This window comes from Xyrauchen texanus, chromosome 39, assembly GCF_025860055.1.
Source record: "Xyrauchen texanus isolate HMW12.3.18 chromosome 39, RBS_HiC_50CHRs, whole genome shotgun sequence".
NCBI lineage: Eukaryota > Metazoa > Chordata > Actinopteri > Cypriniformes > Catostomidae > Xyrauchen > Xyrauchen texanus.
The window spans coordinates 22,537,356-22,565,348 of record NC_068314.1 but is presented as its reverse complement, the minus strand read 5'-3'; the positions used below and the strand labels follow the sequence as shown (position 1 = coordinate 22,565,348).

The following is a 27,993-nucleotide window of genomic DNA, read 5'->3' as shown; positions in this document are numbered from 1 at the left end:
CTCTGTGTGCTGGAGGTTAAACCAGTTTGTCCACTCTTAAAGTGTATTATCTACTGCATTGAGAATTCCATAAACGGTAAGAGAAGAACGGAGGTAAACACAGTCCCATCTGTCAGTGCATGGAAACTGTCATCCTCAGCATGGCACATTATCACTGCTGATATGTAACAAGGATTTTAAAGCTTAGTACAGTCTATAGCATACAAGGTATGGGTTTTCTTTGCACTGTAAACACCAATGCTCAATGTAATGAATTGTACTGAGTAGGGAAAAATGTAATCATTAATTAATTTAAATGCATTAATGTTGATGAGTATTTAGAACTTTCTCTTTCTTTTGAGTTCATGAAACTGACACTTTTAAGTAACCTGAACTGTTTTGAGTTTTAATTAACTTTTTTTTGTATGGTAAATTGAAATTGGGCAGAGAATGTCTTGTTCCCAGCATGTTTTGCATGACAGAGAAAGTAAATGTTAAAATTAAGTGTTATTTTATGTGTTTTTGCAACATGAATGCAAAGGGGGGGGAAACTTGTTAGTGTTTAATGTTTTATGTTGCCATTTAGAAGAGTTTCTGTTATGTTGGAGTTTTGGGGGTTACCATTACTGTTAAGAGTGGAGCTTGAGCTAAGGTTGAGGACCAATACCAAGTGTGTATCTTACTCACTGATTTATCCATTAATAAGCACTAGTCAGACTTAACATGAGTGAATAAAGTGATGAAAATAAAATAAAAAAATCTGGTGGTATACTCAAAATTTTAAGTTAAGTGCCAACAAAATGTATGAGTTAGCTTATTACTTATTAGGACAAACTGACAGCACATATTCAGATCTTGTGTCCAGACATATACACCTTTATTTTGTGGTTACTGAAAAAATTCACACATGTGAAGTAGACTGCATAGGTTATTGTAGATGGTAATTGGGTGGTTTTAATGACACTGGTTTTCAAAATGTGTTTTATAAAGATAGCAAAGATGATCCTGGGAGTACCCACTACCACTGTGATTACACATATTTAAAAACGAGGGTGTGGTTAACAAGGTGAGATCTGTCCAGTTTTCTGTGTTCTGGCATAACCCGTTCCTAACTCATTCTGTTCCAATATCCCAGAACAATTCCTTCAATACGTCACAGTTTCATCTCTCTGTTTACATCCCTCTGTACATTTAATCCCAGTATGATGATTCAGACTTTTGCAAAATGAGAGAAAATATTGTAAAGCAAGGATGAAGTATGCGCTTAGAGAAATGTCCTTTTTTTGCAAGTAACACTTTAAATTAAGTAGCCTACCTATGTTTGCTCAGTGAGTCTTGAACAAATTTAATGAAGGCTGAGGGAAGTGTTCTTTTCATTCAATGACATTGACTTTCTATTCAAAGAGGACTTCAATGGACAAATCTGTCAGTGCATAACCAACCCTGAACAATATAATTTGTTTTTCTATAAGATCAGAAATCATCAGCACTGTGATTTGTAGTTTTATTCAGAAATCACAAGAGTTACACCTGCTGAATATTTTCTTTTACATCAACAGGTTTAAGTTTGAGGCCTTCCTTTGCAGTAAAATGGTATGTTATTGAATTTTATTATCCTGTCTATATCCTAATTATATTATGTGTATGAACTTTGTGTCAAGCTTAATCAAATCAAATATATTTTTTTACATCTTGGTATAACTTTCAACTTCCTCCTATATGGAATAAATGTTAAAAAGCATTTGGCTGAGCTAGGTATTTCATCTAAACTCTCATGTCATTTTATTTGTTTTTAATTAGTTATTTTTGCATTTTTATACTCATCTACAAATGTACATACATGTTTATTTCATGAAAAAATGACACAACAAATTCTTGCAATTTGCAGGCTGGTCATCGAAGAAGCCTCTCTGACAGCCTGCTGCTTGATGAAAATGTATCTGGAGAGAAGTATTTTCATGAAGGTACAGTTTAATGACTATTTTAATATCCTTTGTATTTTGTACATCAGCCAACAATGTATTTTTATTGATAGCATCAGACTGACTGTTCTGTTACAAAATGTTGATACTGTGGAGAAAATTGCTTTTGCCATGAACCTTGACATGGAGAAATCCTAGTTGAACAATTCTTAAATATACTGTTGATAACAGACTACATTGTACATTACACTGATATTTCAGAAGATGGAACTGGGGGTGCAAACATTCACTTCAATAAGCAAAAGAGGAATAAAGGTCTTGACCTTTTGAAATTGATTGAAAATGATAAGGTTCAAGTGTTGATGAAGTACGGTATGAAATCCAGCATGAGCATGGACAGTCTGGATCAGAGTGTCAAATCTCCAAATGAGGTGTGTGCACATCAGATTCACATTGTCTTGCAACCTTAAATTACACCAAAATACACTAACTTTTTCTAATTCAAATGTGTCAACAGATGTGGAAAGATTCTTATGAAAAGCTCTTCAATGCCAAAGTCAAGAAATTCATGACAGGAAATCAAGCTATTCAGGAAAACAAAGATGGCTTCCATAATAGGTCACTGACAGGCCACAGTAAAAGACTTGCCTCAGACCTCAGTAATTCCCATTTAATGGATTTCCCAGCAGCTGACTGTAAAAGCAAGGTAACTGTTGCAGCATTCCTCCAGAATGCAGATCGTATGCGACTCACTCCATATGCAGCAGAACCTGCTAATAGATTTGGGGCATCAGTGTCCTATGATGCCCCCAGTAAATTCCACTCAGACTTATTATTACAAGGACATGACCTAATGAGAGTAGAAAAGATCAAAGCCGACACGGCAAGTGATGTTGATAATGAAATCAACCTACATGGAGGGATGTTTAAAGATCCAAAAATAGATCTTGGAATCAGTACACCAGATTCAAATCTTGCACTGCCAAATACCAAAGGAGCCCCTGTGATAAACCTCACAAAAGGCAGTTTCAAAGGCCCAAAAGCGGAGATTATTGCCCATAATATTGATATGGATGTACCATCAAGTAAGTTAAAAAAGACAAAATTAAAACTGCCCAAGTTTAACTTCCCTGGATTCAACAAGCCAGACATTGATTACAATGGAAGTATAAAGGGATCAAAACTGGAAGTGTCATCCTCTGAACTAGGTGCAGGGCTAAATGATTCTACTATTCAAGTTGATGGAACAAAAGCTGATCTTAAAGGTCAGAAAACAAACCTTACACTTTCAGACATGGACATGCCATCTGGGAAACTGAAAATGCCCACTTTCAACTTGCCTGATTTTGGTCTCTCAAGACCCAAAATAAAGATGCTTGACAATGAACTGAAGACTCCTGAAATGGATCTGTCATCTCCAAAGATTGACACAGACTTCAACTCTCCAGACTTCAACATCAGAGGTCATAAGTTAGATATCACAGCCCCAGACATGAATGTTGACATCCCTAAAGGTAAAATTATAGGACCAAATTTAAAGAAATCCAATCTTGACATAAATGCACCAGACCTTGACATCAATGCCCCCTCAGGTAAACTAAAGCTGCCCAAATTGGGCAAACTTCAAGCTTCAAGAAGTAAAGAAAATTTGGATATGACACATTCAAATATGGGAATGAACCCCATGCGAGTATCACCCCAAATTGTAGATAATGCAGGTAAATATGGGAGATCTCCTAAGATTCCTAAGGGTTATTACACTACTGATGATATATGCTATAATTGGAAAGGGATGCCTAGAGGAGATGGAAGGGGAAACAGGCAAACTGAGTATGGCCAGACATCAAGTGGCCATAGGCAAACGATAAGAGGACTGCAGTCACATACAATGGATCTGGAGGTTCCAGAAAGCACTTTGAAAGTTTCAAGAAGATTTAACCCTCTTACACTAATTGGATAATTAAAAGGAAGGCAAATGAGAGACAAGAATGAGCTTATCATTGGTAATCAAGTTTACAGGCTGTTAATTTGTTAGTGGGCATTATGTAGCATGCAGGATCGCCAAACTAAATCGCGCAGACTCAAACCCCAGGGCACCCCCGGGCAGTCAAGGGCCCCCTGGTAGTCAAGGGCCCCTGGCCACTGGCCCCATCCGTCCCTGGTAGCATGTTTGTATAAATCACCTTAAAAAGTGTAATATAAATGTTAATGAACAGTTACATTTATAGATCATATTCCTGTAAATCAAATATAATCCAAGTATGAGGTGTTTTTAAAACTAGTATTTATTTGTATGTATTGTCTAATGACAACTTTATGTGGAGCAAGCATGGTTAAATTGTACATTTCATATTCACACATTATAAATTATGTAAAATGCTGCTGTATTGTATAAATACAATGTGAATTAATTATAAGTGTGTAAAAAGTGGACCTCTGAAAAGAAATTATTTGTTTAGGAAATTTTTTGCCATAAAAGTTTGTTACTGTTATTGCACTTATTTCATAACATTAATGCATTAAATGCTACATAAGGTATTAGCTAATACCTAATGAATTGCAAAAGTGATTTAAATAAACAGGAAATTGTACACACTTTAATAGTTTTTAACATTTTAAAAACTACTTTTATAATATCTGTTGACACATTCCCCACCCATATGTAATACAAAGAAATGTATATACTGTATTTTCTGTCGCTATACACATTTGAGAAGGAAAAAACACCTTTTCTTTAAGGGATGCATTTAGCTCCATTGTACCCCATATTGGAAAGGCATTTAAAATATAGGCCCTATTGTACCCCATACTACAAGACATTTCCAATGGGATCTGTGCATAACAATGGAAACACATTCTAGTTTTTACATTTCTAACTGTCATTGCTTTTTAACAATGAAACCTTACCTTGAAGATCTCTCACTGGACATCTAGGAGGACATGGCTGGGTCTGGGGGGGCATTGCCCTAGATTTTCCTTGTACCCTCCAGAAAGTTCTGGCACCCCCCTCCAGGTCCAAAGAAGAGACAACCACTTGCCCACCCTAAAGATCAATGTGTACCCCCAAAGATCGCATCTTAATACCCTTAGGCTAGGGGTGGGCAACTATTTTGGTAAAGGGGCCACATCAGGCTTTAAATAGTGCATGGGGGGACACATTGTATTACTTTTGAGATACAATGTTCTGCATTGATTTGGTTTTTGTAACTTTTAAGCCCAGAAATAGTTGTGTACTCAATTTTCTGAAGTGTATCTGTGACTAATGGGACTATTCTGCAATTGCCTAAAGTACTGAATTGCTCTACAAAAGGTAGATACTTTTCTATCAGGCATTAAAAAAAAAAACCCAATGGCTTGACTTTCAGCACACAACTATAACACAGGCTGCATGACTACGATAAATGATTACTGCAAGAGTTAGATTAACATACAGGTGCGAAGGGATTTCAACATTTCTAAATTGCACAAATAAAAAATACATATATATTCGTCTCTGGCTTGCATTTGCTCGCATGTCAATGATGCCGAGATCTACTTTTATATTTAATTTAATCACTGAGAAGGTTTACCTGCAAAGTAGCACCAAACATCACAAGCAGGCTCAAGAATGGACACAGAGTAGCCGTATAACACTTTTCCTTGAGCAGAATATTGCACTACAGATCACTAAATTTGTTCAAAGTGGAACGCGAGAGAGCGCAATCGCGTGAATGGTTGCCAGATTGCACAAAATAAGTATAACATTAGATGGAATATTTCCAATTTGCGCAAGTATAAATCTCAAACTGGGGGTGTTGCGTCTCTTATCTGGCAACCCTGAGCATGTTAAACCCTTGATTTTGTAATGAAATTGAAATGCGTAAATCCTAAAAAAAAAAAAAAGTGTGACTAACACCCAAGGCCAGGGCCTCCCTTAATTCTCTAGATTTAGATGACTTTTAGATTTAACATTTAGTTACATGGTTATATTTAAAATTGATTAAATGTATGTTTTACAAAGTGGCATTTGAAAGCACACTTGATATGCAATGTCCATTTGTGGGCAGTTTGAGGTCTTAAAAATAAAATAAAATATGTAATTGGAACATATTGATAAGTTATAACGCCTGAGTAAGTCTAACTTTAAAAATGAACATAACTATAATCATGGTTTCAACAGTAGGCCTAATATCCACACACTGTAATTAAAAATAAAATTACGATTCTGTAAGTTTCTTACACGGTTTCAATGAGCAGTAACAACTGTCGTAGCCTATTGCATTTTGGCAGAAACTACCACTACACTACATTTTTGTGAGTGAAAGAGGTTGGTCATATTAGTTACAGGTCTCGGTTTCCGGTTACAATCGGAGATTTTCGGCCGCATGCCTCCATTTTGTACCGACTCTGGTATTTCGTAGAACTAGGTTTGATCAATCCCAGTGAACAACCGGTGAAACTACACCGCCCTCAATCGCTTGACAGCTATGTTGATATGAACAAGAGAACAGCTTCTGTTAATTGTTTCCTTTTTACGTTGTAAACTCTTTGGAATAAGTTTCTAGAGTTGGCAATAACCAGCCGTCAATATGACAGTGGACAACAAGTTCTCTTCCGAATAGTTACTTAGTTACCAGTTTTAAATAGGTGACCGGTCAAACGGCACGTAGGCTAATCGACGGAAATATCATCCTGTTACTATTTAACATTAATGTTGTTTGGGACAAAAAGTCAAAGCAGAACAGACAGGTAAGACTTAAAGCTTTGCTAACGTCTTTACAGCCGGTGTTATGATCAACTGGTGATGTGCGCGTGCATGTGAATAATTTTACTTGCCTTTTCAGCAGATTCTTTCAATGTGAAGTGTCAATGAGTAAAGAAAATACGTTTTGCACATTGTAAAAAAAGTTGGTTTCATTATTAAACAGAGTTGTTAAATCGACGTCTGTTCACAGTGGTTGTTCTGGCTTATTTGGTGCCCTAGGCGAGATCTGACGTGGCGCCCCTTTAACTCCTCATTCTCTCATAATTTACTCATGACATCCAGATGTGTATGAATTTGCTCTTTTGCAGAAGACAAAAGAAGATTTTTCGAAGAATATCTCAGATTTGAAGGTCCATTCAATGGAAGTGAATGTTGGCCAGAACTTCTCAAAAAAGCACATAAATTCAGCTAAAAAAAGCACATAAATTCAGCATAAAAGTAATCCAAAAGACTCCGATGTCGACAGAAGTGACATGATAGGTGTGAGTGAGAAACAGATCAATATTTAAGTCCTTTTTTACTCTAAATCTTCACTTTCACATCTGAAGACTTAAAGAGTAAAAAGGGACTTAAATATTAAATATTGTTTCTCACACACACCTATCATATCAATTCTGAAGTCATGGATTTAACCACTGGAGTCTTATGGATTACGTTTATGCTGCCTTAATGTGCTTTTTGGAGCTTCAAAGTTCTGGCCATCATTCACTTGCACATAGAGACGTCAAGGCTGATTAGCCTGTCAGGAACAACTCGGGGTACTTTTCGCGATCTTGCAAGCTTTGTGCTGGGGTGGGGTGGCACGATTTGGGACACCTCTATCCCATCGTGATCTGGTGAGCTCTGTGTAGGGCACTCTCTCCCATAGAGAGTTACAGTGAGGAAAATAAGTATTTGAACACCCTGCTATTTTGCAAGTTCTCCCATTTAGAAATCATGGAGGGGTCTGAAATTGTCATCGTAGGTGCATGTCCACTGTGAGAGACATAATAAAAAAAAAAATCCAGAAATCACAATGTATGATTTTTTAACTATTTATTTGTATGATACAGCTGCAAATAAGTATTTGAACACCTGAGAAAATCAATGTTAATATTTGGTACAGTAGCCTTTGTTTGCAATTACAGAGGTCAAACGTTTCCTGTAGTTTTTCACCAGGTTTGCACACACTGCAGGAGGGATTTTGGCCCACTCCTCCACACAGATCTTCTCTAGATCAGTCAGGTTTCTGGGCTGTCACTGAGAAACACGGAGTTTGAGCTCCCTCCAAAGATTCTCTATTGGGTTTAGGTCTGGAGACTGGCTAGGCCACGCCAGAACCTTGATATGCTTCTTACAGAGCCACTCCTTGGTTATCCTGGCTGTGTGCTTCGGGTCATTGTCATGTTGGAAGACCCAGCCTCGACCCATCTTCAATGCTCTAACTGAGGGAAGGAGGTTGTTCCCCAAAATCTTGCAATACATGGCCCCGGTCATCCTCTCCTTAATACAGTGCAGTCAGCCCTGTCCCATGTGCAGAAAAACACCCCCAAAGCATGATGCTACCACCCCCATGCTTCACAGTAGGGATGGTGTTCTTGGGATGGTACTCATCATTCTTCTTCCTCCAAACACGGTTAGTGGAATTATGACCAAAAAGTTCTATTTTGGTCTCATCTGACCACATGACTTTCTCCCATGACTCCTCTGGATCATCCAAATGGTCATTGGCAAACTTAAGACGGGCCTTGACATGTGCTGGTTTAAGCAGGGGAACCTTCCGTGCCATGCATGATTTCAAACCATGACGTCTTAGTGTATTACCAACAGTAACCTTGGAAACGGTGGTCCCAGCTCTTTTCAGGTCATTGACCAGCTCCTCCCGTGTAGTTCTGGGCTGATTTCTCACCTTTCTTAGGATCATTGAGACCCCACGAGGTGAGATCTTGCATGGAGCCCCAGTCCGAGGGAGATTGATAGTCATGTTTAGCTTCTTCCATTTTCTAATGATTGCTCCAACAGTGGACCTTTTTTCACCAAGCTGCTTGGCAATTTCCCGTAGCCCTTTCCAGCCTTGTGGAGGTGTACAATTTTGTCTCTAGTGTCTTTGGACAGCTCTTTGGTCTTGGCCATGTTAGTAGTTGGATTCTTACTGATTGTATGGGGTGGACAGGTGTCTTTATGCAGCTAACGACCTCAAACAGGTGCATCTAATTTAGGATAATAAATGGAGTGGAGGTGGACATTTTAAAGGCAGACTAACAGGTCTTTGAGGGTCAGAATTCTAGCTGATAGACAGGGGTTCAAATACTTATTTGCAGCTGTATCATACAAATAAATAGTTAAAAAATCATACATTGTGATTTCTGGATTTTTTTTTTTAGATTATGTCTCTCACAGTGGACATGCACCTACGATGACAATTTCAGACCCCTCCATGATTTCTAAGTGGGAGAACTTGCAAAATAGCAGGGTGTTCAAATACTTATTTTCCTCACTGTATATGCCTATATTGCATATGTCAGGATCTGCTAGTGTCTGTTCTAATGAATTTGACACAGTTTAAGAGCGATTTTAATGGGTAACATCTGATTACTGAACTTGTTTTTATATTGGATATTTGTTAGATATTCGATCTTTCATTTAATATTAATTGGTACTAGCCATGTACTAGATAACACTGTAAATCATAATAGCAAAAGTAATTATGATTTGACTCGATTAATGCAATCGTTTTAAGCAGTGGCGTTGTGAGGGGTGTGAGCTTCGGGGCTTAAGCCCCTGATGTATCTTCAAAAGCCCCTGATCTTTTTGAAGATTAAAACATGTTTCACTTCACTACATGGGCAGACTGGGAAGAGAAATCTGCCTGTGAGTTTACATAGAAACTGGCCCAGAAGTTGGTGTCTCTGTCCATTTCTGCATATTGCAGCACTGTTTTGTGGCCCATTCTGCATAATGTGGCGGCCCATTTCAGCTTATCACGGATTCGTGGCTCCATTTCACTGCCGGTTCTCCCCATGGCCAATCCGCCCCTGCTTCACTAATAAAATATGTTTTATTTACTTTTATTTTCTTCGCCTGTACTAGCAGTCCATCTTTCCGTGATGAAAAGCAGTCAACGCTGGCTGTGGTAGATAAAAAAATTAAAATAAATTGATAAATTGTCACACATTATACATACATTTCTGCATATACATGGTGAAATTATTTATTTTTCACATATCCCAGCTAAGCTGGGGTCAGAGTGCAGGGTCAGCCATGATACAGCGCCCCTGGAGCAGATAGGTTCAAGGGCCTTGCTCAAGGGCCCAACAGTGGTGTCTTGGTGGTGTTGGGGCTTGAACCCCTGACCTTCTGGTCAGTAACCCAGAGCCTTAACCGCTGAGCCACCACTGCCAGATTACGTTTACCGCTTACCTTACACGTTTTTCCGTTCACCACAGTTTTAAAGCCCTTGTTTTATGTGTCCGGTATTAAATAGCCAGCTGTTGTTTAGTACCTGTTCCGGCCAGAATGTGGGACAGTCGTCAGTCAGCAGGTTTCTATAAACTGCCATTGAACATTCGTGATTCATTCCCTCAAAAAGCTGGTGAGGTAATAATACAACTGTTCAGCAAAATTGAGAACTTATTTCTAACTTCTAAGCTTAATATGTTACCTTTTTGTCATCTTTCTGTGTTCTGAGACTTATGTTGGAGTTTTTCCCCTGAACTACATTTCCCATCATGCACCTTTCAGACATCCTCATCACACACACACACACACACACACACACACACACACACACACACACACACACACACACACACACACACTGTTACCAATTCCCTCTGATCATGGTTCCCAACTGTCCACTGTAATGTATTTAGTCCCCATGTGTATATGTAGTCCTCTTGTTATTCCTCTTGTCGGTTCTTGTTTGTATGTTTGTGAGTTTAAAATTATGTTATTTCCCCATCCTACTGCTGTGACATTTAATTTCCTTTCTTAGCTAAATGTTTGTTTCATATTCATCATCTTCTCTCGTTTTCTTTGTGAATAAAATTTTCTGCGTTTGGATCCACACTCTCTCGACTCGTCCTTCCTATAAGCATGACATAATAATTGTTTACAATGTGACCTTGTAAGTTTGTAGTATTGGGGAAATTAGATAACTTTAACCAATAAAATGTACGTCATAAATGTATAATTACACTTACATGGTTGCAATGTTCTTGTACATTTTATGAGCTAGCTATTTTATCTGTATTTGACATAGCCAGCTAGGCAACTGTCTGATAACATCTGTTACTGTAATCTTATCTAGTGTTGTGCAAATCAATTGTGCCTACTGAAAGGTGCAGTATGTCAGATTCAGAAACCCTTGTTATTAATGACACCTGTGGCTGTTAAGTGAACTGCAGGCATCTACGTGTTGCTCAATCGTGCACACACTCCATAGGGACACGAGCGAGTGAGCAACGACCAAAAGAGTGACGTAACGTACAAAGAGGCTGAATGTGATTCACCGGCATCATGCTGACAGATGAGGTAGCATCATTAAAATTACACAGTTATAATTGTTTTACTACAAACTTTGAGACTGCATATTATATTTGACACCCCAGTGCTGGAACAGGGCTAAAACAAAGTGTGGATATACAGCCATGGCCAAAAGTATTGGCAGTGACATACATTTTGTGTTTCGCAGTTTTCTGCTTCAGTTGTTGTGGTGTTGATTCACAATGTTTCTAGATTATTGTGCAGAGTGATCAGATGCATTTTAAATAATTGCAAAAAGCTTCATTGGCTAAAATAATTAACTTAATCACAAAAAAAAAAGTTTCACTGTTTTTTTTGGCCCTGGCACAAAATGACCAGCCAACATAATTTCACTAATCATATCAGCAGCACCTGGGAAAGTGTGAATGAGTACTAGTCAGGTGAAATCACTCCATCATTCTGATTGGATAATAAGAGTAGACTGATTGCTATAAAAGAAGAGAAGATGTGCTTCCAATCATTGTTTTCTTGTTAGCAATGGTTACCTCTAAAGAAAGACATGTAGCATCATCGCTTTGGATCAAAATGGCCTCACATGAAAGGAAATTGCTGCAAAGAATATTGCACCTGAAAGAACCATCTACTGGATCATCAAGAACTTAAAGGAAAGAGGTTCAACTGCAGTGAAGAAGGCATCAGGATGTCTCCGTGTGTACAGCAAGCACCAGCACCATCTCCTCCTGAGGAGCCAGCTACGGAATCGTGTCGCCACCAGTGCAGAGCTTGCTCAATATTTGTGTGAGTGCATCTGCATGCACAGTGAGGTGAATACTTTTGGACAATGGCCTGGTGTCAAGAAGGGCAGCCACTTCTCTCCAAGAAAAACATCAATGACAGACTGAAATTCTGCAGGAAGTACAAGGATTGGACCGCAGAAGACTGGTGCAAAGTTATTTTCTCTGATGAAGCCCCCTTCCGACTGTTTGGGACATCTGGAAAATCAATAGTCCGGAGAAGAAAAGGTGAATGCTACCATGAGTCCTGTGTCGTGCCATCAGTGAAGCATCCTGAGACCATTCATGTGTGGGGTTGCTTTTCATCCAAGGGAGTGCGCTCTCTCACAATTCTGCCCAAAATCACTGCCATGAATAAAGAATGGTATCAAAACGTCCTGAAAGAGCAACTTCTCCCAACGATCCAGGAGCAATTTGGTGATGATCCGTGCATTTTCCAGCATGATGAAGCACCATGTCACAAGGCAAGAGTGATAATGAAGTGGCTCGGAGATCAATACATTGAAATTTTGGATCCGTGGCCAGGCAACTCCCCGGATCTTAATCCCATAGAGAAACTGTGGTCAATCCTCAAAAGCCAAGTGGACAACAAGAAGCCCACAAATTGTGATCAACTCCGAGCACTAATAAGGCAAGAATTGATCGTCATCAGTCAGGATTTTGCCCAGAAGCTGATATCCAGCATGCCAGAGCAAATTGCAGAGGTTATGAAGAACACAGGTCAACACTGTAAATATTGACTCTTTGCATTTATTGTTTTAGCCAATAAAAGCCTTTAAAACTTATGAAATGCTTACCATTGTTTTCCAGTATACCATAGAAACATGTGAAAAATAATCTACTAATACTGAAGCAGCAAACTTTGCAAAACACAAAATTGCATGGCTGAAGGTCTGATTATGCAAGAATGTAGTTTGAAATAATCAGTTCACTTTTCTTTGCATGATATATTGACTGCATTTATATGATAGCCTATGCTAGCTAGCTAGCCAGCTTTATCAATAGCTGTTAGCTAAATTTGGTGGATGATGACAGTAGCGGTTTATAAAATAGACTGTGCATTATAAATATGTTGACATAATTCAGTGTTGATGTGGTTGTTGATGACAGTTGTCATCACAACTGTCATTTTGATATATATCGATGCACTATCGTTTTATAACCATAGAATGTACCGGTATATATTTTCTGTATATCCAAGTTACGTAACGTAACTAATTAATGGAGCTTTTTGCATTATCTTGAACTTTGTCTAGCATTCATTTAATGTATTATTGTAGTTTACCTTGCTTAATAATTACAGATTAATACTGACATTAACCTAATAAAGAGAAGATCGTTGAAATTATTTGAAAGTTACAAAGCAAGGTAGCTTACAATTCGTCAGTGTTAGCAGGCAAGATCAAGTTATCTAAAATTACACAAATCAATCCTTATGGTGCTATATTTCACATGCTTTGAGGTTATGTAAACGTACCTGTAGGAGCCAAATGAAATGATTGTTCAAGCCACTAGATGGCAGTGTGCACTAGTGGTGTGGGTGTGGTCACCTGTTAATTTAGCTTGGTATTTAAACATCCCATGGGTTGTATCAGGGGACAGGTGGCGGGAACATATGGTTCTTACCATAGAGCCACATAAAGCAATGTGTTACACTCTCTCTCTATATATATATTTTCATTAAAAGGACAACAAAGTGTCTGAAATGGATATTGATGTGTGGACATTGTTTATTCCAAACTATGCGTAAAGAACATCTTACCACCTGGCCCTGGCTTATAGGAAAAAGCCACTACAGTACCTGTCCCAATAAGAAGAATGCCAATTCAGGGTCGATTTTGATCCCCAAAACTGAACGAAGTTCCTTCCAGGAATCAAATGTCCTGCCGATGTTCACTCTTTCCACTCAACCATGATCACATGTCCGTTTAGCTAGGTGGGATTCATTAGATACATTTTTTTTGGCTTACTCTGAGTTGGTGTAGTTTGTGTGTTTTTGCTGGGAGCTGGATTTTGCTGGGAGTCCATCTCTAAGATAACGTTGCCTAGTGTTGCAGACTGTTGTCGCTGTTGAATAGCAGAAGAGAATCACAGAGGCAAGGCTCTCAGGAGCGCACATAAACGTCACTTCCTTTGGATTTTCCCGGCAAAAGCGACCCGCTCCCCTCACATGAAAATCAGTCTACAGGTTTTAATAGGCAACCTAGGAAGTCCAGGAATTGCTAATTTTTTAAGTTGCGTTTAAAGCCGTTCACACAATCGCAAAAAAACTGTATTTTCATTACATTAAAATTTTTACATATTGCACCTTTCAGTATTAGTATAACTCGTAGTTAAATCAGAGATTGGTTGGCTATCTTGCTACACCTCTGTTAATCACTTTATCCAAATGAATATGCTTGTAGCACATTGTTTGGATGCTTCATATAAGATGACAGCTTACACCAGCTTAAATCATATTTTCAGATGTGAACTGAAGACATGCAGACAATAATATTTTTTAGAAAACAGACAGACACTGCCAATCAGGAGGATATAGGGGGCTCACCAGATATGATATGACCCTTGACAGAGTAGTAAATGAGAAGTAGGTTGATTTATGCAGAGAGTGATTTTTTTTCTCCACATTTTAAATGTTTCTTTAGATGTTTAGAGTTGGTCATTTACATGCCATGTAAACGAATACATGTCTGTAATTTATTTGTATTCCCCTTTATTTTAGTCAGATCAAGCATCAAATATGTGGTCAGTGAGGGTCAGCATCCAGAAGGTAGATCACTGCTAGCTCTCCAGCACTAAATCAGTATGCTAAATAATGACATTTACCAAAGTCTTAGACCCAAGTTATTAAGTTACAAAGTATTCATCTTAAAACAATTATTTAAGGCAAATTGATGATTAATAGTTTATCACAGAGCATCTCAGATTTGTACATCATTTGTTTACTATATATATTTCCACTTTGTAGATCAACCTGTGAGGATAAGGGAAGAGCATGGCACTGTTGAAAGAACAGGAGATGATTTAGGGAGAGCTAGGGAAGACAAGGATGACCTGGGTGACCTTGAGACAGGCCCTAAACAAGTGAAACTTGCCCAATATCCATTGAGCCATTATATGTATCAAATGTGATCATTTAATTCAAAATGGTATGATATATTTTTTACTGGTCTTGAGTGCTCAATAGAAAAGATGGAGCATTTTGCATTTGGAAAATAAAATACTCGAACCAACCATGACAAACTGCAGAGTCAGGGCAACAAAAACCTATGTTAACACTTCCAGCATGGTCTCATGGCAAGGCTTCAAAAGTACTAAAGAGCATGGTGATATATGCATGCAATGGCACTCTGCCAGTATAAATTAAATCGAGGAAAGGTGTGAATACCTTCATCGCATTGTTGCAATAACAGGATTTCTAGCAAGAAAAGGTATACCACAATTAAATGATCAGGCATGTATGCTGTAATGACAGATGAGGCAATCGCACAATATACGTACGATACGTCAGCTCAGAGGGTAAAGTGATGGAACTGTTCCTGGGCCTTCAAGACCTAAAAGTCTTTGATGCAAAGACCATTACCAATACTATTGAAGCACTGCTTGATGCCAACGAATTGGGAAATCTGACATGTGTATCTCAGTCGTATGACGGTGAATCTGTGATGATCGGGATATCTGGTGGTGTGCAGGCTCTTTTCCGTGCAAATCACCCAGAGGCCATTTATATACACTGCTACACACAAACTGAACCTCGTCCTTTGTTACACATGCAGGGCCGTTCAAGAAGCAGCAGATTTTTTTGACTGCCTAGAATGTGAATACACTTTTTTTCAATACCTCTCTTGTAAACCATGAGAAGCTGATTTCTGTACAGAAACAACTTGGACTGCATGGCCATGAACTTGTTCATCTTTCAGAACTTGCTGGTCCTGTCAGCTTGCATCTGTTACTGCAATGCTAGAAAACTACAGTGCTGTCTTAATGTATCTTGAAGAAATTGGGACACCTGTGGCAGTAAGCCTCAGGATGACGTTGTGCAAGTTTGTTGTGGTCTACATGATGGTAATGTTTGAGTATCTGTTATCCATCACAGATGGGTTGCACTAATATATGCAAAGAGTGAATCTGGATTTAGCTGAAGCAGTAATATTTAAAGAAGCCATCTGTGTGACTACCACCCCTGGATTCGCTAGTTTGAATCCAGGGCGTGCTAAGTGACTCCAGCCAGGTCTCCTAAGCAACCAAATTTGCCTGGTTTCTCTGGGCTTGTTCTCAGGGGGCCAAGCCTCTTATCTCTTCCAACCCTAGCAGCACTCCTGGTTTTAAGCATCAAAAGTGAAAAAGGCAAAACAGTAGTTACCGACTTGGTACCGGGGTACCAGTATTTTTGACAACACTACTTGTAAGTAGTCATTGAGTTTAACAACATGCCATTTCACGATAAATCGGTCAAATATTCAAAATGGCATATCGGATGAAACTACAAACTAATATTTTGACTCATGTTTGAACATGTTTCATTATAAAAAACGTAATGGGGTTTTTCTTGATATTTAGACATATAAGAGGTAACAGTAATATAAAAATATACTGTGCATTTTAGAACTCAAAACATTCCATTCAGAAAAAGAGCATTTATAGTTCCCACTTGTTTGAAACAGTTTGTTTCGACAACCGTGTTTTTGTGACATTTACATGCCCCACAGCATGTGTCATTGCACCCTTGGCCTACAGGCACTCAGTTTGTATCATAAACAGAGAGGGAGAGAGACAGGACTAGTGTGACCAGCTATTCCTGAACACCAAACAAGACCCACCTGGACTATTTTGAAGTATTTTGTGCATTAAATAGGCTGTTTTTGTGCCCATCTTGGTGTATGTAAACAAGCACTAGCTGGATGTATTTGACCATTTGGATGCATTTCTGGTGATCTGTGTCTCAGTGCATCTATGTGTGCACGTCATGTTTCACCGTATATGGACTGTGGATGTGCTAATATCGGCGTGGATGTTCTTAATACAATTTAAGCATTGCAAAGTAACTGTTATTGAAGAATGGGGCAGTTTAAACATCCCATAGCCTTTAGCCCTGTTTAGACTAAAAAAATTCCACATCAGTCTACACTCCATACCCCATAATGACAAAGCAAAAAACATATTTGTTTATTTTTCATATACATTTATTCAAAATAAAAAACTGGTTCAGAGATGTTGCCACATATGGACAAAATAAATCAGATAGTTGGTGCTTTAATATATCTCTTTTGCAAAATCCTGAATTCCAGCAAATGCTAAAGGCTGAAATCAATGTCTTAATGGAGACCAACTGGTCCTCTTAGGAGGCACTTAAGGTGGTTCTTAGGGGCCGGATCATAGAGTATGCCTCATTCACCAAAAAAAATCACAAAAAAATGGAATTGGAAGGAAATATTAAAAGTGCCAAGGCAGAGCTAAAGCACCAAATGTCATCTAATGGCCTCAGGGAATTGTCCCGATTGAAATACAGATATAATACTATTTTGTCGCGGAAGGTGGAGTTTTGGATATTCAGGGAGGACAGTCATACTTTGAGTCAGGGGGACAAGAAAGGAAAACTTCTGGGTAGATATATAAAACTGAGAGAGTCTTTTTCTACCATTCCCTCAGTGAAATCTGCTGGTGGTGAAATATTTACCTCAGCCATTGATATTAATAATGCTTTTAAAGGGGGCCTGGGTAGCTCAGCAAGGAAAGATGCTGACTACCACACATGGAGTTGCAAGTTCGAATCCAGGGTGTGCTGAGTGACTCCAGTCAGGCTTCCTAAGCAAACAAATGGCCCGGTTGCTGGGGTGGGTAGAGTCACATTGGTTTAACCTCCTCGTGGTCACCATAATGTCGTTCTCGCTCTCGGTGGGGCACGTGATGAGTTGTGCATGGATGTTGCGGAGAATAGTGTGAAGCCTCCACATGCGTTAGTTCTCCGCGGTAACGCAGTCAACAAGAATTTATCAACAAGATAAATTGCACAAATTGATAGTCTCAGACACTGAGGCAACTGAGATTCGTTCTCTGTCTCCCGGACTGAGTCACTACGCTACTTCGAGCACATTGGGAATTGGGCATTCCAAATTGGGGAGAAAAGGGGAGAACCCTTTGAAGGGGTCTGAATATTTTCTGAATGCACTGTATAGTGCTAAACTGTAGGTATGCGTGGAAAATAAGACATAGACAAAGCCACGATCATCATAATGCAAAGCAGACAGTGACAGGAGTGTTCATTACTAAGGCTTATAGCTTGTAAGTAATGAAGATGACCCATTCAGGACATAAGCAACTTGTAGAGCATTAGCACAGGCTTTATTTAAAGTTATGGTTCAGTCCCTTTTCTTCCCCATTTTCACACTCTCTCACTCCCATTAGTCATTGTGTCACAGATCCTGCTTAGCAACATTCCAGTTAGTCTTGTTCGAGTTGTGTATCACCCCACTTCATCTGAGGATATGTGAGCGAGTGCTTATCCAATGCAGGAACTAAAGGGAAAGTTTGGCAGGGAACGTTTAAACAGTGCCCCATTGGTGGCAGGTAGATCAATCTGTGGAAATAGGTATTTATTATCTTCTAATATTTTTGAATATCAATGAACTTTTTCGATGGTCTTCTGTGTGGAGACTGCGCTCTACCCAATGCAGAGTAGTTCCTGGAAGTGTCAGGTACACTTATGAGGTAATGTGACATTATGTTAATGACGTTAACCAACCATTTTCAATCATTGAGATATGTAATTCTTTCATTTTGCAGAGTTTTTTGTGGAAAACAGACCATATACAAATTGAGGTGACCGTCAACCATGCCTGTTCCTCCACCCCCACCTCCTGGACCTCCACCGCCACCAACCTTTAGCCAGGTCAGTGTAAAGCATAGCACAGACACTGAATGTATACCACTCTCACTAAGAAGGAAGCAACAATTTATTCATCCTGTTGTTTCTATACCATGAAAACATGTTTGCATTATCTGCAAATCATTACGCTATCTTGGTCACTAATAAAAAAAAATCTGAAATTCATGTTTATTTTTCACTTTAACTTAACTCTTAAATTATGTTGATAATGTAATTTGTAAATAAGAATTTTTTTTAATTAAATTTGAAAAGTGGTCTTAGACATTTTCACCCCACCATATACCGTATAAAATGCTATTTTAATGATAGGAAATAAAAAACACGATCGTTTTACAATATTATTTTGAAAAAATTTAAACAAACACTTATTTTACACAATATTTACTTGATTTTGGAACTGACTCTATGACCACCCTCTGTTAATCATCCGATAGTTATCATTTCAAAATAGCCACATATCGTCCAAATAATCAGTTTGGCCAATTTCATGGTCTATCACAATTCCTGACACCTTTGAATGTGTTTACATTCAGGCAAACACCACTCCTCCCAAAATTTCTCGAGATGAAGCAAAGGGAAGAGGAGCTTTGCTGTCAGACATCTGCAAAGGCGCAAAATTAAAGCAAGTCACCGTGGTCAGTGACAGAAGTGCCCCTGTTATTGAAAGTAAGTCATCAGTAGTGCATTTATGCTTGGTTGAAAATACAGTTACTTATTGACAAGACCAATTGCTAATCATGCCACCTTTTTTTCTGGCAGAGCCTGGAGGTCGTGGTGCCAGTGGGGGAGGTGGAGGTGGAGGTGGAGGGGGTGGAGGATTTGGAGGTGGTTCTGGGCCGATGGCCATGGGAGGGTTGTTCAGTGGAGGGGTACCTAAACTACGGCCTGTAGGAGGTATGTTCCCATTTCCTTCATGATTCCTTTATGAAGTTTTCATGTAAGTTTGCCCTGATAAACTGTGACAAACCACTGAAACAAACACCTTCGATTAGTTCAATTAGTTGTCAACCTCAAAGTAGATGGAGCTCCAGGTCACAACTAATAATGATATGGTCCAATGGCAAATTATTTGTCCAAAGGGACAATTGGTTGTCAGTCACAAAGTAGATCCAGGTCACACATACTAGTGATGTGGTCCAATGGCAGTAGGGTGTTTAGCAGCCAGTAAGAAGGTTTCATGTAAGTTCGCCCTGGCGAGCTGTTATGAACCACCAAAACTAACTCAAAAACACCTTCTTCTTTTTGGCCAGATTTAGTTCTAAATGATGTCACACCCATTCATTCTTTGATTTTGTAGGAAGTGTGCTGGGGTCTTTACAAACCTTTTCTGTGACAAGTTAAATCACTTCGTTGCCATAATGACATAAAGCCATAAACCCTAAAATGGCCATTAAAACAATGATTTAAACAACTTTACAGCTCAAATAATATCCACGTTTTAACAGAAGTATTAAACCCTCCCCTACCTTTTAAACCCTCCAAAAATTGGCTTCATTCACTTCCATTGTAAGAACCTCACTGTAACCTAGAATAGGTTACAGTACTACTTAGCTACTTTTTATTCTTTTTCTTTTTAGAAAGTCAAAATATTTAGTTGGTAGTCAACAGTATGCCACAAATGCTGTCGATTGAGCTGATGTATTGAGCCTGGAATATTTCTTTAAAATTCTCTCTATGTAGTAGAGATAGACTGATATATATATATATATATATATATATATATATATATATATATATATATATATATCAGTTTTATGGATTAATCTGTGCTGATAGTTTCTTTTTATAACTAGTGTTAACAGGGAAAAATATATGGCGATAGTTGCCAAATAGGTTTTAAAGTCCCCGGTGTGTTTTGGGCTTGTTTATACTTAAAAGTGCAACGTTATGCAGAGAATCTTAATTTTTTCTGGTTATTTTGGGGATTTTGTTTGAACAATAAACTGCATCTGGGATTTTATTCATTTAGGACTCTTTGTCATAGTAAGGAAATAATAAGAAAAGTTTTGACATTCTATGAATCTACTATTGGTCGACCTCTAATATGTAGGCTGCCCACTATATTTTGGAACAGAGCTACTGTCTCTGAAGAAGTTTGTTTTAATATTTGTGTTTATTGATATGTCCTCACAGACAGCACTGTTGGAAGGTCTGCACTGCGGCCACCCGGCTCTCGCTCTGCAGTCCCCCGTGTTGCAAGTCATTCAGAGCTGGATGGTTTTGACCGTAGTGGAGAAGGAGATCGCGCCACACCTGTTGAACAACCACGAAACCAACGTCCCTCACTTCCAGACGTACCCAAATCATCTGCTGCCAGTAGCTCCACTAAACCTGCCCCACCTCCGCCACCGCCGTTCAATCGCGACGGCAACCGTGGACCCTCCTCAGCCCAACAGGTTTCTGGGTCTTCCCATAGTCGTGAGAAACCCCTTCCACCACCTCCTGTAATCAAGGGGCCTCCACCACCATCATCTTCTCGTGATGGGCCTCCTAGACACCCCCCCCTTTCATCTCGCTCTTCTTCATCCTCACCCTCCTCAAATGCGCCCCCACCACCACCTCCTTATCGTCAGCCTCCTAATGTTGCGAATGTTGACCCAGCTCCTGAGTTACCACAGAGGCGAAACTCACTGAACAAGAGGGGCCACTCCAATGCTAACGCCCGTGGTCAAGCTCCACCTCCTCCCCCTCCTGCCCAACAGAACAGACGACCCCCACCACCAGCACGCGACCCGGTGGGCCGCAGCACAGGTATGCAATTTCTGTATTTTGTAATGATTGTGGCTCATGTAAAGATTTAAATGCAGACACTGGGATCAAAATAAACTTTTGCCACATCTGTCAGTGGTGGGCAGATTGAGAAAATTTACCAGCCATAAATTTGTTTCTGACAAGGAAACTGTAATTTCCAGTTTTCATATATTTTTATTTTTGTCCTACCTCATGTTCTGTGTCCCCGCACTGCATACCCAGCTGCTGTTCAATCAGGCGATGCTATCGGACAAGCCGATTCCTCTGCAATTAATTCTGTCCAGTGTATTTATGTTATAGTGGCCTTGTTTATTACAATGTTAAACATAAATCACATTTTATTTAGTATGGCCTATTTGTTCATATGGAATCATAGAGTGTGAAAGGACGTGATGAGTCCGAGTGGGGTTGGCAAAGGATGTTTGAAAACAGACTTGAGTTTTGTAATTACCGTTCGTTGCCACTAGTAGTGCAGAAATGACCCACTTCACCTTTAAAGATATTTTTCTCATTTTCTTTCTCCTGAGATGTCCTTCTTCTGTCAAAGCAGCAGTTTAATGGACTAAATCCCACATTTGCACTAGTTCTGTGTTTCCCACAGACTTCCATATATACAAATTAACTCTTGCTTCATTTCGAGTCTGACTTGACTAAGAGTAATGATTTTCATTTCAGTAAGTGAATCAGTAACCGCTCTCAGGATTCACTGAGTTCATCCAGTAGGATTCATCACACAGATTAATTCCGATAGCGCACAAGTTTGTGAGTATTTTTTAAAGATTAATTTAAAGAACGACGCATGGGAGTAATTAGTTCATGAATACCACTTCACTGTTTACACCAAATTATAATTTTTTTCTTTACCCCACAAATGGTGTAAAAGGCTGTCAGGGAGATTAAAGTGATATTGTGTTAATATAGGACCAAGTGTTGTAGGGAAAACCTGCACAAATTAGGCAAATACTTTTGAGACAGCTTTATTTAAAATAAAAGGTTTAAAAAAAAAATCTTCATTTCAATCACATTTGGCATTTCATAACATCTCAAGTATTGTATAAATAAATGGATCTCCATATTGGTTAGATCAGTTAGTTTGAGCCAATTTTAAAGGGGTCATATAATGCCATTTTTGTGCAAGTTAATATGAATCTTTAGGGTCTAAATGAAAACTTTGTAATATACTTTTATTAAAAATTCTCATTAGTATTTTAAGAAAACACAAATTTTACCTGCTCAAAAACAGCTCTGTTTTCATCATGCCGTTTCAGAGCATATGACTTTAAATGATAATGCGCTTTGGTCACCCCGCCCCTCCGTTCTGGAGTTATTCTCCGTATAACTGTTTTTTTGACATTACTTCTTAATCAGTAACATACAAGTAAACAAGGTGTAACTTAGTGTTACCATGTTAACTGTAACACCTGCGTACACAGTTTTTAATAACACAATAACCATAATGCGTTGTTCATTATAAACGTGGGATTATGAATTATATTGAGAACGTCGTAACGTTATGGAAAACATGCCGTAATGTACCATGAGTGTAAACATTAGCCACATTCATTGTGAAGCGTGCAAGCGATTTGCAAAGATTAATATAAAGGTTAATAAAACGTTACACTTCTTCTGGAGGTGCAGAGGGAAAATAAATAGTTGGTACCGAATCTTTTTTCAGCAGCAGCTTCTTAGCAAAACCAGCTTTATACTGACCCTCGTTTATAAAGCAGTCTGGTGAAAAATGATTCGCGCAAACATGAACGCATTGACGTTGCTCGTGGGGAATATTCCCATCGTAAACAAAACTCAGCCACTGCGTCTTCAGCGGTTCAGATTTAGGAACATCAAAATGACTGCTGTGTTCATTATTACACCGAAGAACAGAACACCACAATCGCTAGGCGCCATTCTGCTCCAGTGTATCAACAATGATGACGGACTATGATTGACAGCTCGCTCACGCAGCGAGTCGCGAGTCTGTGTTCAAACACTGCTGTCAATCAACAATCCTGGGAGGCGTCCGACCGTGTGACGCCACACGGTCGAACGGCTCGATTTGAGGCAGGGAAAATATATAAGGAGATTAAAACAAAAACACTGGATGGATTTTTATCATAATAGGATGGTTGTGTACAGGCACAGCCAACACACATTTCAGTACAATCAACTTGAAAAAGTGCATGTACCATTATATGACCCCTTTAAAAAAAAAATTAAGAAATCTATGCCCACCACGTAAGAAAAACAATATGTTTTAAATGGGCCTTTAGCCCCTGCAAAAAGGGGGCTTTTTACCCCAAAAACTGTCCTTTCAGTTATTGGACAGTTATTAAAAAATTTTCGTTTAATCATCTTGAACAAAGCTGAAAATTATTTTGTATATTCTGTATTTTGTCTAAAAATAAAAGTTATAATTTCAGAGTTTTTCAATAGCGACATAAATTTGCAACATTTTAAACATTAGATTAAATTACCTCAAAATCAAACTTTAGACATTGCATGCAATGATCTCATGGATCAGGAAAATGTTGTAGTGCACAGTGACATACAGGTGGTTAGGAAAGTACTGTGGTAGTATTTGTTGCTATATTTAGTGTTTTGGCAGAAAATAAAATCATTTGTGTCTTTTTTTCCCTGGGGGGGCATTTATCCTGTTGTAACCTCATAATAATAACAATACGACCATTTAATATTAAATTGTTAGTATAATAGTATTATTGCTACCACTTTGAATAATATTTTGTTTTATACAGTAGTAATATTTATCTGTATTAATGTCTTCAAATTCATGCATCCATTTGAATAGAGAGCTTTTATTTTGTTTGAACTTTTATTTCGGCAGACCTTTGAGTTATAGTCTACACATTAAATATCATCCTTAAGCTGTTTAATGATCACATTTGGCCATTTCAATATTTGAATTTGACTGATTGTAAAATTGCCATTGAGTTCATCTTAAAAAAAGGTCACATCCCATTACATTTTACAAATGGCAACATACTGTAGTGTGGTACCAAAATTAGCAACAAGGTGATATTGTACCATTTTTTGGTATCGCAATATTCTGTTATGCAGTGCAACCCTAGTTTGGGGCAGGACTTTCTGTTTGTTTGATCAGTGGACGGGGTAGTATTAGAAAAACAGTTTGAGCACAATGTTTTTGCAATTCTCTTTGGTAACACACTTAAGATTTGACTTACCAAATTCTCAATTCAGACTGGAATCATCTCTGGTAAATGTATTAAAAATGTATTTTGCCATGGTGTTTTAGATTTAGCATTAGTAGAGGCAGGAAACACTGTATTGTAGTCACAATGAAATGTAGACATCATTTAAAATTATGTGCTCATTTAGCTCCTCAGGTTCCTCCTCCTGGGTCTCGTAACGGGATTCGGGAAACACCACCCCCTCCTCCTGCTTACCGGTCACATACCTCCTCTGAACCCCCCAGTCGACTGAAGCCCCCTGCTTTCTCCTCCACCGAGCGTCAGCCTTTAGGACACGCTCCTCCTCCACCTCCTCTCCGGAATGGACATCCACCGACTGTCACCAAATCCTTTGCTGGTGAATCAGCTGCACAATCTTCTTTCAAAAATATGGCTCTTTTTTTTTTTTTATTCACATCACATGATTATGTAAACTTATTCTGTTGTAATAACCATCATTTCATATATTCATTCTTTTAGATATTTTTGAATTTGTTTGTTTATGGGGAGTGTGTGAAGATGAGAACATTGATTCCTAGCTAGTTTGCCGCACTGCATCTGTAGCCTTATGTGTTTTATCAGCTTTTGAAAATAACCCTGCAGTCAAATTACCTCTCAGTAATTAAAATGTGGCCCCTTTGTTTCCATGTTGTACTAACCATCATAACTCATTTGAAAAATTATGGAGACAAGTTGAAGCGAGAAAAAAAAACATGGCCCAAGTTGTCCAGTGCATGAGAGCACTTAAAAACATGCCAAAGATGATCATAATAAGCATACAGTTTAATGTGGACCAGTTGCTGCATCATGCGCTGATAGAGTGCTTGTGCTGTTTGATGTGTTTTACTTTTGTTTTATATGTTTTATAATGTATACATGTTATTTATTCACAATCAGGCACATATTTTTATTTCCTAAAACTGTAGGTCTCCGTTAAGCACATGCATATATTATTTTACCAGATAAGCATACACTATCATTAAAAATTTTTTTTGAAAAGAATATTTTAGAAACATGTAATAAGTGACAATATTATTTTAAAACGTACAAATACTTAAAATGTACGTAATGAGTGACAGAGTAAAAGCATTTTTTTTAGCTGGGCAGAATAATTAAAGTGATATTCGTGTGTCACCATTGCCCTCTGCTGGGCGAATTTTTAGTCCCATTCCATCCCCGATAGATCATTTAGCACTTTAATGAACAGTACTTTTTGTTAAGTTTTACAAGTTAAAAGGAACTGTTTTGCATATGCCCAAAAAGTAATAATAATAAAAAGTTATAATAATTTCAAACTTAACTTTTCTGTTTTTTTTTTTTAATCACATTTTAATGAAAGACAGGAAATAACATTTCTTTTTTATCTATTATTTCTTTATTTATTTTTATCTATTATCAAAATAATCCTTAGTTGCTTCTCTTCCCAGATGATTTCGAGGCCAGGTACACCTTCCATGCTTTAGAGGATCTGCCCCCTCCTGAAGAATACAGACCTTTCCAGAAGATCTATCCCAGCAAATCCAGAAGTGGTAAATACCGTCATTAGCTTTGAACTACGTAATTACTTCAGAAATCTACCATGGTTTCCTCTCATTAAAATTTTTATTTTTATCATATTAAAATGTTAGAATTGTTGCCTGCAGTATGGTGTTATTCAGATATAGTATAGTACAGGCTACATTACATTTTCAGAATATAGGTAGTATAATATATATACACTGGCGGCCAAAAGTTTGTAATAATGTACAGATTTTGCTGTTTCAGAAGGAAATTGGTACATTGACTATACATTGTGATCAGTTGAATGCCACTTTGGTGAATAAAAGTACCAATTTCTTTCCATAAGAGCAATATTTGTACATTATTCCAAACTTTTGACTGCCATTGTATGTATATATACATATATATTTCCATAAAGACAGATGTGTTTATAAAACAAGAGACTGGCTTACACTGCCAGGTTTGGTTCCAATGATTTTCTCAGTTCCTCTTTGCCTTTTTCTAGCTATAACAAGAGGTGCTCCTCCACTGCCTCCTGTTGGCAGGTGAACAACATTCAGGGGAGAGAAGGACCAAAAAGAGATGACATACATACATGCCATATACTTTATATATTTGTTTGTGTGTGTAACACAATCAGTAATTACATACAGTACATGTACATAAACACACCAATTCATCAAATCGACATAATTCTTAGGCAACACTATATTCATGCACTACATGATTTATTATCCAAAATACTCCAGAATGCTGTATTTCTAGACCTGAAAACACTGTGCAATATCCCTGTGCTGCCTAGAAAATGCACCTTCTCAGATTTTGCCTGATAACAGAGGCACAGTGCAGCAACCAAGCCAGAACAGACAACTCCACTTACCATGGAGTTAGATGCATACATTCCACCTCTTTCAGTTACCAAAGTTTTAGAATTGTGTAATTAATGGGAAAATGTGTAGCACTTGTAGATTATTGATGTCTATGCATATGGATTCTTAGGAGAAGGACATCTGTTTTTCTCTGGACAATCATTTTATTGTATATCGATTTCTGTTTGACTTTTTGTTTGTTTCTGTATTTTATCCTCTTTTTTTTTTTCAACTCAAAGAGGTCTGTCCAGGAATACGTTTGTTGATTACACAACAAAGGCCACGAAGCGGCCTTTTCATGTTCAAACCATAGTCAGCAATCAGTCACTACATTATTTCTCATTTATTTTAACTTTATAATAGTTTATTGTACCTCTCAGAATGTGAGACTGAGAACATAATTTTTTTGTTGAACCTATCACCCCTGGTTTGCTTGTTCTTTGTCATGAGTAACTTTAATAGCAGTACAGTTATCTGAACTAAGAGAAGAAATATTTATGCTCTGTTGAATCTAACCTGTTTTATATCTGACCGAATAAACACTAAGTGCCACAGGATCTCCCAAAGACATACATGTCAGTTATATGTGTATTTTTGCATTAGTATACAGGTCTGCTTCTCTTGCATGTGATGCAGTCCTGTAGTGCCATCATATGGCTCGTCTGCACCCTTTCTCCTACAAGGTACCAAGGGGTTTTTTAAGGTAATTTACACATTGCCTTTAAAATTACAACAAAAAAAACAAAGCTGAATTTCTGGATTTAATTATATATATATATATATATATATATATATATATATATATATATATATATATATATATACATACATACATACATACATACATACATACATACATACATACATACATAAAGAGAGAG

At 38.1% G+C, this 27,993-nt stretch overlaps 2 protein-coding genes across 4 annotated transcripts; both read left to right on the top strand.

Moving 5' to 3' along the window:
* Positions 1-53: 53 nt before the first annotated feature.
* On the top strand, positions 54-4,564 carry LOC127632866 (neuroblast differentiation-associated protein AHNAK-like). Its single transcript, XM_052111681.1, has 5 exons — positions 54-207; positions 1,539-1,572; positions 1,868-1,943; positions 2,163-2,332; positions 2,419-4,564. Exons 2-5 carry the CDS (start codon positions 1,570-1,572, stop codon positions 3,859-3,861), a joined length of 1,692 nt encoding a protein of 563 aa, XP_051967641.1. The 5' UTR covers positions 54-207; positions 1,539-1,569; the 3' UTR covers positions 3,862-4,564.
* A 1,696-nt stretch (positions 4,565-6,260) lies between these two features.
* Positions 6,261-27,934, top strand: wipf2a (WAS/WASL interacting protein family, member 2a). Of its 3 annotated transcripts, none has more exons than XM_052110958.1 (8): positions 6,261-6,629; positions 18,687-18,792; positions 19,323-19,455; positions 19,549-19,683; positions 20,923-21,540; positions 24,892-25,101; positions 26,171-26,272; positions 26,749-27,934. In XM_052110958.1, the coding sequence occupies exons 2-8, from the start codon at positions 18,736-18,738 to the stop codon at positions 26,790-26,792; spliced, it is 1,299 nt and encodes a 432-aa protein (XP_051966918.1). In that variant the 5' UTR covers positions 6,261-6,629; positions 18,687-18,735; the 3' UTR covers positions 26,793-27,934. The 3 variants fall into 3 exon arrangements, with proteins under 3 accessions (XP_051966918.1, XP_051966919.1, XP_051966921.1); XM_052110959.1 differs by lacking the exon at positions 6,261-6,629 and adding an exon at positions 18,351-18,492; XM_052110961.1 differs by lacking the exon at positions 6,261-6,629 and adding an exon at positions 18,490-18,598.
* The last annotated feature ends 59 nt before the right edge of the window (positions 27,935-27,993 follow it).

Coding starts and splice junctions, on each gene's coding strand:
- LOC127632866 (XM_052111681.1), top strand. Junction 1,944..2,162: donor AGAGAAGTATTTTCATGAAG/GTACAGTTTAAT, acceptor CTGATATTTCAG/AAGATGGAACTGGGGGTGCA. Junction 2,333..2,418: donor GTGTCAAATCTCCAAATGAG/GTGTGTGCACAT, acceptor ATGTGTCAACAG/ATGTGGAAAGATTCTTATGA.
- wipf2a (XM_052110958.1), top strand. CDS start 18,736: ATGCCTGTTCCTCCACCCCCACCTCCTGGACCTCCACCGCCACCAACC. Junction 19,456..19,548: donor AAGTGCCCCTGTTATTGAAA/GTAAGTCATCAG, acceptor TTTTTCTGGCAG/AGCCTGGAGGTCGTGGTGCC. Junction 26,273..26,748: donor TCCCAGCAAATCCAGAAGTG/GTAAATACCGTC, acceptor GCCTTTTTCTAG/CTATAACAAGAGGTGCTCCT.